Source organism: Aquarana catesbeiana, linkage group LG01, assembly GCF_042186555.1.
Source record: "Aquarana catesbeiana isolate 2022-GZ linkage group LG01, ASM4218655v1, whole genome shotgun sequence".
NCBI lineage: Eukaryota > Metazoa > Chordata > Amphibia > Anura > Ranidae > Aquarana > Aquarana catesbeiana.
This window is the reverse complement of record NC_133324.1, coordinates 887,067,713-887,077,712: the sequence shown is the minus strand read 5'-3', so window position 1 is coordinate 887,077,712 and position 10,000 is coordinate 887,067,713. Positions and strand designations below refer to the sequence as shown.

Genomic DNA, 10,000 nt, shown 5'->3' with positions numbered 1-10,000 from the left:
TATTTTTCAAAATTTTTGGTCTTTTTTTATTTGTTTAGCAAAAAATTAAAAACTGCAGAGGTGATCAAATACCACCAAAAAACTCTATTTGTGGGAACAAAATGATAAAAATTTAGTTTTGGTACAGTGTTGTATGACCGCGCAATTGTCATTCAAACTGCGACAGCGCTGAAAGCTGAAAACTGGTCTGGGCAGGAAGGTGTATAAGTGCCCTGTATTGAAGTGGTTAAATTCTGTTAAATGGACAAGTTCTTTCAAGAAGTTTGAAAAAAGAATAACGTCATCATGTAAAAAACATGATGCAGTGCAGTCTAGCATGTAATACGGTTTGATGCAATGTAATAGCCGTTTTAAGGCTTTAGATATAGCTGGGCAATCATTATGCGTCCATCATTTTTCTCCCTGTGCTACACTCAGTACACGGTGACCGTACGTTATACTGCCCTAAAAATACAGATCCTAGTCACTCGGAGGAAATCGGTTGCAATAATCAAGGCTCTGTTACATAAGGGACCTTAAGCACTGTTGGTTTTATTCTGGTTCTTTCGCCTGTTACATGAAAATTCATAGTTTGCTCTTCTGCAGGGACCTCTCACCATTATTAGTAGACGTGTTCAAGCACTCTTCATCGTTTATGACTAAACCATTCCTCATAGTCAGGTGTCTGTTCTTATATAACATTACACCGAGAGAGGAATAAATTCTATCATTTAGGAAAATGGTTCTCTTTATCAGACCTCCAGAATTCTGACAAATATAATACTGAAAGGCAAGGGAATAAAATATCACTTTGTAAATATTACCGGATACTTATTTTTTCTTTTATATTGATACTGGCTTTGGAGGTGTCCATTCTATTCAGAGAGATATTATTAAAATTAAGCTTGTTGCCATTGATCAATATAATACTTTGAAAGGAACTAAAGGCAAAACTTTTTTTTTTTTTTTTACATTTTGGATAGGGAGGGTTATAACCAAAGTCCCTTTTTTTTTTTTTTTTTTTTTTCACAGCTGTGTCCCATTGTGGAGATTTTCCTTCATTTCCTGTCCCATAGCAAAAAGAGGAAGTTACAGGAAATTCCTCCAAAATGAGAAAATCCCCAGTTGTCACTTGGATCTCTAGGCCCCAAGTGGAAGATTTCCCCTCTCTTCCTGTTCTAGTGAAAGTGCAAAATTTGGAATTTTTTTTTTTTTTAATGATTATGGAAAACAGGACACATAGGGAGGGAGAATCTCCGTACCGGGGACACAGACGGTAATAAAATCCTGACTAATCCATGTGAACTCTATCCAAAACTAAAACGTTTTGCTTTTACAGTAATACCTCGGATTGCGAGTAACGCGGTTTACGAGTGTTTCGCAATATGAGCTATTTTTAAAAAAAATCCTGACTCAGTTTGCAAGAGCTGTCTCGCAAGATGAGCAGGATTCAAGCCTCTGGGGTGTGCAGTACCGCATTTGCTAGAGGTGCGGGGGCGCCAGTGACACTTGGAGCCGCTCAGACACTCCCTTCCCGAGTGTCTCCGAGTGCATCCGAGCAGTCTGAGTGTCTCCGGCAACCCCCCCACCTCTGTCCACATGTGGTACTGCATACACTAGCAGTGCCTTTGGAACGAATATCTGAGTTTTCATTGACTCCTGTGGGGAAACTCACTTTGACATGAGTGCTTTGAATTACAAGCATTCTTCTGGTGCTCGTAATCCAATGTATTACTGTAGTTTTACTTGAAAGTGGGTTGTTAACCCACTTTCACTTAATTACATAATTTGTTTTGTCTCCTAACACAGTGCCCTGTTGTCTGTGTTTTCTTTAAAAAAATTCCTCCTTTACTGTATTTCACGGCGGCTCCCGACGCTCATGTAACCGGCCATGTATCCTCTCTGCCCGTCTGACAGAAGCAGCGGGCGGGGCCGAGATTTCCATGCTGATGTCCGCAGGAGGAGCGGAGAGAGGAGACAGTCACATTACTGCCAGGAGCTGCCGTGATACGATAAAGGAGAATTTTTTAAATAAAACACAGAGGGGCACTGTATGAGGAGACAGAACGGATAGTATGTCAATATATTAGTTATTCCTGCAGCAGGAGGGGGATGGTGCGGCACGGTCAGTAGGTGACACACAGAGAAGAAGGGGGGAGGGACAGATGAGACGGACACAGAAGAGCAGGCTGATGGATGATGGAGGCACGTAAACAGACCACGATGTCAGGGCTCAGCAGCCATGATTATCGTGGTCTGTTTACACAGGGGAGGGACGAAACTGGCAGGATCAGCCAGGTTTTTTAGGTGTTACAGGGGTCCATACTACACAGCACAAGCACTGTGCTGTATAAAATGCTTCGTAAGGAGCAGGATCCATATTTATTTTTTTTAACTTTTTTTGGATTAACAAACGCTTTAATTCTCCAAAGGCCAAGAAAGATCTGAACCTGTCCTATGAGATTCAAGAGCCAGGATCAGCACAGTGGTATAAAATAGGAAATCCATATTTTTCAAATCCATTTGCTTCTCTGCCAATAAAATATAATATTTGAAAGGCAAGGTTGCATTTTACAGAAGGGTAAGGTAAGGCACAAAGATGAGGTACTTTTTTTTTCTGTTTCTGAAGATTTTAGTGTGCTGAAAATGTTATCTTTAAAGTTAAAAGTTAAAGAAGAACTGCAGTCGGCTCACATAACTTGTAATAAAAACATCTTTGCCATTCTGAAGCTTCCCTCCAACCTTTTTGCATATTATTTTATACATACTGTGATTCTGTACTTGCCAAATATGCTGCATAATTCTCCCTCCACTGAGTCTGACTACAACCATTTTAACTGTGGGCAGCTGAAGCTGCTGCCTGTTCACTTCCTGGATTTACACAGGCACACCTCCAGCTCTGCAGCTCTCATTGGCCCTCTTATGACTCCTCCCCCTCCCTTCTTGGCAAACTTTCACGAGAGATAGAGAGAGAGCTGTGCATGATGTCATAAGTTTAGGCTAATGACCAGACAAGAAACAGGAAGTATAAGGTATTTACTGAAAAAAAAAGTTTTACTATCCAAAGTTAAAACAAAGGCAGAAGATTTAATAGATGGAAAGATGAAAAAAATGACTGAAGATCCGCTTTAAGCCAAAATGTTTTTGTCTTCATTTTGGAAGGGAGGGTTATAACCCCTGTCGTTTTTTTGGGGCCATTCATGTCTCATTGGGGAGTTTTTCCTTTACAGGAAGTGAGTGAAATTCCTAGTTGTCACCAGGGCCACTGGAACTATTGTCATCACTAGAAAAAGGTTCCCTTTAATCCTGTTCTAATGACCACCAGGCCTGGATCTAGGAGGGTGCTGTCACCCCAGATTTTAGTTGTGACCCTCCCTAGGTCTCTGCGAGTGCATTGACTGATCCATGGGCCAGCCTGATGGAGATCCTGATGTAAGGGAGGGACTCTGCTTGGGACACTTGGTAGTAAGGGGGGGGGGGGGGGGGGGGGGCTCTGATGAGGACAACTGATGTAAGGGGGACTTTGATGAGGACCCTAATGTGGGGTGGTATTTGACGTAAACCCTGATATGGAGGACTCTGATGGGGACACCTGATGTAAGGGGGGATCTGATAGGGACTCTGTATTACGCTGTCCCCTTATTTCAGGTGTCCCTATTAAACTAGTGAATCTCTAGAGGGTGAACACAAAGTGCACAAGGGTACAGAATAGGACAAACCTCTGAAGAGGAAAGGCCTGCATTCCTGAACCCCCAGGGCACAAGGCTCCTGACAGGGGCAAGGTACTCTTGGTCTACCTGGACTGATACAAGGTGGACCCTGCTCTTTTGGGACCTGCCAAAGTTGGTTCTCTAAGTACTTGGTGGGGGACCCTCTTCCCACCCCACCCCCAAGATCATACTAGACCCTTCAGATCTGGTGTGGATTTTAAGGGGAACCCTGTGCCAAAATAAAAAAAACCTGCGTGGGGTCCCCCTAAAAATCCATAAGGAAGGGGACGAGCGAGCGACCCCCCCCCCCCCCCCGACCATACCAGACCACATGCCCTTAACATAGGGAGGGTGCTTTGGGGCACCCCCCACCCCAAAGCAACTTGTCCCCATGTTAAGGGTGTAGATCTTGGTTTTATCCTATATTCAATAGTCATCAGCAGTTATTACCGATGTTATACAGTTCATTGGTATGGATCAGCAGTCCTTATGGTATGTAATGATATAACGTATGGTGTGTATATATAATGTATATCAGTGGTTATTATTACAGTGATTAATAATATATTGCTATAATATTTTACAGTCTGCTCACCCTAAAAATCATTGTAATTGTTCATTGCTTTACAATCTTCTTTTTAGATGCCACAGAATATTCATATGTTCTGCAGGAAATCAAGGTGCCGATAGTCTCTCATAATAAATGCAGCAGCCCCGAAGTCTATGGATCTGAACTGAGTAATAACATGATCTGTGCTGGATATTTTGATTGCAGCAAAGATGCCTGTCAGGTAAGTTATCAGGAGCTCAATGCTGTACTGTGTTTGTTCAAAAAGCAGCCCTGGCATATAAGAACATAAAAAACAGATTACAGTTTACTTTAGGTGAGCCTGTCAGGGCCAATTTGTATGTAAAAGCATACCTATAAATGAACAGGGAATATACTTACCTTTCCAGCAACCTGCTTGTACTCCCTGGCAGCGAGTATTCGACTGGTCAGATGGGCTGAACGCTTGTTTCCCCCGATGCATGCTGTGGTTCCTCCCACAGGCATATACTTCCTGTAGTGACATACTAGCTGGCGGGAGATACCACAGCGCATGACGGGGAGCAGGTATTCAACATATGCGGAAGTGTGGGAGGATTGAAGAGGCAGTGGTTCAACAAATGTAACACCAGAAAGGTAGGTGTATTCCCTCCTGTGTTTTTTTTTTTTTTTTACATTGTACCTTTTTAAAGTGACACTGTTCTTACAAATTTCTGTGGTGAGTTCTCATTAGCAGCAATAGTTTGCTGCACCTCCATAATAAATGAACATGTTTTAATGATGTTTGTCAGTACTACTGGTATGGTATAGTATTTGCCATCTTATTAAAGCGGTAGTAAACCACACTGGCCATATTTTATAATTTTTTTTGGTACCCTGCATGTCATAATGTGCTAGTATGCATCGCATACTAGCACATTATGTTAAACTTGCCTTATAACGAAGTCCTTCCTGCACTGAGCTGTCCGTGCTGCAGGCGCTCCCATTATCACCCGTCTTTCTTCTGGGTTCATGGACTCCAGCTGTGTGAGTGGCCGGAACCGTGATGACGTCACATGCGCGCAGGAGCCGCAGTGGGCTCTAAAGGAATGGCCCAGGCAGACATTCCTTCAGAGCACATGCGCCTCTGATGTCACTGACTGCATGTACAATAAATATCTCCTAAACAGCGCACGTTTAGGAAATGTTTACACTATCTATAAGTAAGCTTTATTATAGGCTTACCTATAGGTAAAAGTCAGGGGTGGGAATTTACTCCCACTTTAAAGGGTCAGCCCACCTAAAACAATATTTTTGGTGGAATATTAATGTGCATTGTGTTAGGAAAACCAATTGAAAAAATATTGGCTGTCAACGCACTAAAACTTCCTTCAAATCCGACTTATCACAAATGTATAACACATGGCAATGAACAATGGAGCTTTGCCATGTTCGTGGCATGCTACAATGTATATGCATTGCCTTAGTGCAGGGGTCTCCAACCTATAGCCCACAGGCTATGACTAACTGACCCACTACAAGACAGGGTTAGTGGCATATCCTCAATCTACTCTCAATCTGAGGATTTAGGTTTATTAGAAGTTGCCTATAGTCTCTAGTTTCCCCCCTCTCCTTCACTCTCCAGTGCAGGTCTCCCCTTGCTGCTGGGATGTCATCATCCCTGTTGGTTGCTAGGACTGCTGCTGTCCTAGCACCCAATGCCCCAGCATTGACAGGAGGATCCTCCACCCTGCTGCTACAGACACACTGTAAACATTAGTGGTAAGGGGGACTCTGATAGGGGCACTAATATAAGAGGGACTCTGATAGGGACCCTGATATAAGAGGGGACTTTGATGTAAAGAAAGCTGTGGTGAGGGCTGTGATATAAGGGGGGCTCTGATGTAAGGGCAGCTGTGATGGGGACTCTGTTGTAAGGTAGAGCCCGATGTAGAAAACCTTGTTTTCCCTTATCGTCTTTCAGGACAGCACATGAGAGAGAGGCTCCACCCACTAGGAAACAGGAAACACAAACTCCACCACATTTTAAAAAGAGGCTCATCTCCACAGCTCGTCAGTTTTTGTGTTTCCTCCAGCAAGGGAACACCTAGTAGGGGCCAGGGTCTCTTATGGTGCTATCCTGAGAGGCCAGGCTGCCTACCCCACCATACCTATCTTTTTCCTCCAGAGAGTCCGATCCTCCCACACCGCGCCACAGGGTTGCTGGTAAGTGGGCTCCTTTTTTCTCTTTCTTTGCTCATGATGAGCTGGACCGTTCCTGGAGCAGCTCCTTAGGCGGCGGCAGCCGTTCGCGGGCTTTTTTGAAACCGCGTGTCGGCGTTACTGGCCACCGCCATCTTGGAAGAGTACAGACTCGACCGGTCGGAAGTGAGGTATCCGACGAGGGGAAGGCGCTAGGAACGGGCGCATCATTTCCGATCGGAAGTGGCGCAGAGGAAGAAGGGAGGAGCGGTCCTGGTGCCTATATTCCGGTTCCGGTTGGGCGCAACGGCGTTTTTTGACTCCGGAACCGACGTTCGTAAGAGCCACCGATGGCTCCACTATGGATTCTGTGGCAGCTGCATGTGGGACAGGCACAGGCACCAGCAAGGCCCAGGTAAGAGGCTATAGTGAATATCCTGGTTACTTTGGTGCCCCTCTCACAAATGTTTTTTTCCCCCTTGGTGGCTGGGGCCTGTCTGGGCACATGGGGTTAACTGTTGTTCCTCCTGTGCACCTGTGGTGAGTCCGTTAGGAGGAAGCTTTGGCTTAATGAATGCTGGTGTTTTTTCTCTTTTGTCATTTTTTTCTGGCAGGCTAAGAGCTCTGAACCAGCCATTAAAAAGAGATGCCCCTCATGTAAAGCAAAGTTACTGGAGGGTTGGAAGAAGACTTTATGCCAAATTTGCATTGACTCCTTAGTCAAGGAAGAGGCTTCTTCTGCGTGCAGCGACATAATCGCATCAGTTAAGAAAGAGCTAGATGCTACTATACAGGCTTTTCGCTCTTCTCTTGTAACACCAGCATTAAGTCAGGCAACTACCTCAGACCCCTCTCAGGACTCACACTTAACCCCAACGGTAGAGGCTGAGGCTGGCCCAACTACCCAAAAGGGGTATTCCCCCTCATACTCTGGAGAAGAGGAGGAAGAGGAAGAGGCAGATGCACCTTCTAGATACAAACTGTCCTTGGAACAAGTAGACAGTCTGTTAGCAATTTATGCAACATTGGGAATGGAGGAAGAAAAAAGAGAATTATCGCTGCACTATAGAATGTATGAAGGGCTTGGTGAAGCATCAGGTCGCACTTTCCCTGTACATTCGGTAATCTCGGAGACCATTAAGAAAGAATGGGCTGACCCAGAGAGAAAACCCTTTTTCCCAAGAGCTCACAAGAGGCGTTTTCCATTTAATGATAATCCTGAGTCACTTTGGAATAAAGTCCCGAAGTTGGATGCAGCTTTTTCCCAAGTATCTAGATCAACAGATCTGGCATTCGAGGACATGGGTACTTTGAAGGATCCTATGGATAAGAAGGCGGACCAACAGCTTAAAAAAGCCTGGCAGTCCATTATGGGGAATCTCAAGCCTGCTATGGCTATGACCTGTGTCTGTCTCCAGAAACATGGAGTTCTGGCTGAATCAGCTAAAAGCACATATTATAGCTGATTCACCCAAACAGGAGATTCTAGATTCCTTCCCAACCCTTATAGCAGCTGTAGCATATATTTCTGACGCCCCTGCAGATTCTATAAGAATGTCAGCTAGGTCAGGGGCCCTGACCATTGCAGCCAGGAGAGCGTTATGGTTAAAGACATGGCCTGGGGACACAGCTTCCAAAAATAAGTTATGCGGAGTGCCATTTTTGGGAGATCAGCTTTTTGGTCCTGATCTAGAATCTATTTTGGATAGAACAGCTGATAAAAAGAAATCCTTTCCGGTTAAAAAGAAAAAGCAGCCAGTTAGGCGGTTTTTTCGACCTCAAAAAAATCAGGAAAGGAGTAACAGGCCCCAAGAAAAAAAAAGGAATTGGGCGGCGCAGAGAGGAAAAGGCAAAGGGAATGTCCTTTTCAATCCTCCTACGCAGGCCAATAAGACACAATGACTTGGTGGTGCCTGTGGGAGGAAGGCTTCAAAAATTCCTTCCTCTCTGGGCAAACATAACAAAAAACCCGTTTGTTTTGGATTCAATAGCCCAGGGTTACAGGATAGAGCTGTTGAACCTTCCTCCAGAGAGGTACTGCGTAACAAATTTGCCAAAAGACACAACAAAAGCCCTAGCCATGAAGAACCTGTTAGGGGATCTGATAAAACAGGGTGTTGTGGTTCAGGTGCCTCCGGAGGAAGATTGCCAAGGGTTCTACTCCCATATTTTTCTGATAAAGAAACCATCAGGAAGCTTTCGGCTCATCCTCAATTTAAAACCGCTAAACAGGTCAGTCCAATACAGGCGATTCCGCATGGACTCCATCTTTTCGGTAAGAAATCTCTTAGTCAGAGGATGCTTTATGTCATCAGTCGACTTAAGGGATGCGTACCTGCATGTACCTATAGCTGTTCAGTCCCAGAGATATCTGAGGCTGGCAGTAAATATGGGGAGGGAGGTTTTGCACCTTCAATTCAGGGCCCTTCCGTTTGGTCTATCTTCCGCCCCTCGAATATTTACCAAAATTATGGCGGAAGCCCTAGCTCCCCTCCGGCTACAAGGGATTGCGGGTTATCCCTTACCTGGACGACCTCCTTTTCTTTGCCCCTTCCAGGGAAAGGTTACAGGAGGATCTGATCAAGGCTCGCAGTCATCTGGAGGCCTTAGGTTGGATTATAAACATCCAAAAATCAAATTTCAATCCAGCACAAAGAGTCCAATTCCTGGGGTATCTGATAGACTCAGTGGATCAAAAGATTTTTCTTCCAGAAGAGAAGAAAGTGAAGGTATTGCAGGCAGTATCCAGCCTTCAGACGAACCTGGAGGTATCAGTCAGAAGGATTATGTCAGTACTGGGAACCTTGACCTCAACCATGCCGGCCATTCAATGGGCCAGACTCCATTTCAGACCCCTTCAGAGTTTTCTCTTAAAGATCTGGGATCACAGTCCAGAAGCTTTAGACTCAAAGGTAAGGCTTCCCACCAGGGTAAAAAGGACCCTTTGGTGGTGGAGAGATCAGGCAGTGCTGTCAAGGGGTTTACTCTGGTCCTTCCCAACAGAGAGAAGGATAACGACAGACGCCAGCAGTTGGGGATGGGGAGCACACTGGGGTCAAGACATAGCTCAGGGAGTTTGGTCTCCAGTGGAAGCAGGAAGGTCATCAAATTGGAGGGAGTTAAAGGCAGTCACTTTAGCCTTGGTTGCCTTCTCTCCAAACCTTCGGGGGTCCCATGTGCAGATATTGTCAGACAACGCCACCACGGTGGCATACCTGAACAAACAAGGGGGCACAAGGAGCGGGACTTTTCTATTGCTATCTTCAGAGATTCTAGAATGGGCAGAGAGTCATCTACTTTCCCTGTCAGCTGTACATCTCAAGGGCACGCTAAATGGAGTAGCAGATTTCTTGAGCAGACAAAGGATTCAGGAGGCAGAGTGGAGTTTGAATCCAGAAATATTCACTCTAATAACCCAGAAGTGGGGATGCCCGCAGGTGGATCTATTCGCATCAAGAGAAAAAGCTAAGCTCCCTCAGTTCTTCTCCCTGCACCGAGACAACGGATCGATAGGGATAGATGCCCTGGCACATCCTTGGAATTTCCAGCTGGGTTATGCCTTCCCCCCTTTTCAGCTAATTCC

The 10,000-nt window shown here is 45.0% G+C and overlaps 1 protein-coding gene across 1 annotated transcript in view; it reads left to right on the top strand.

Annotated features, from left to right (window-relative positions):
* The window catches only part of HGFAC (HGF activator), a 139,016-nt gene that overhangs the window by 125,022 nt on the left and 3,994 nt on the right, over nucleotides 1-10,000 (top strand). The window contains exon 13 of the mRNA XM_073610866.1: nucleotides 4,332-4,480. Within this exon, the coding sequence (XP_073466967.1) occupies nucleotides 4,332-4,480 (149 nt within the window). The remainder of the gene's footprint in view (nucleotides 1-4,331; nucleotides 4,481-10,000) is intronic.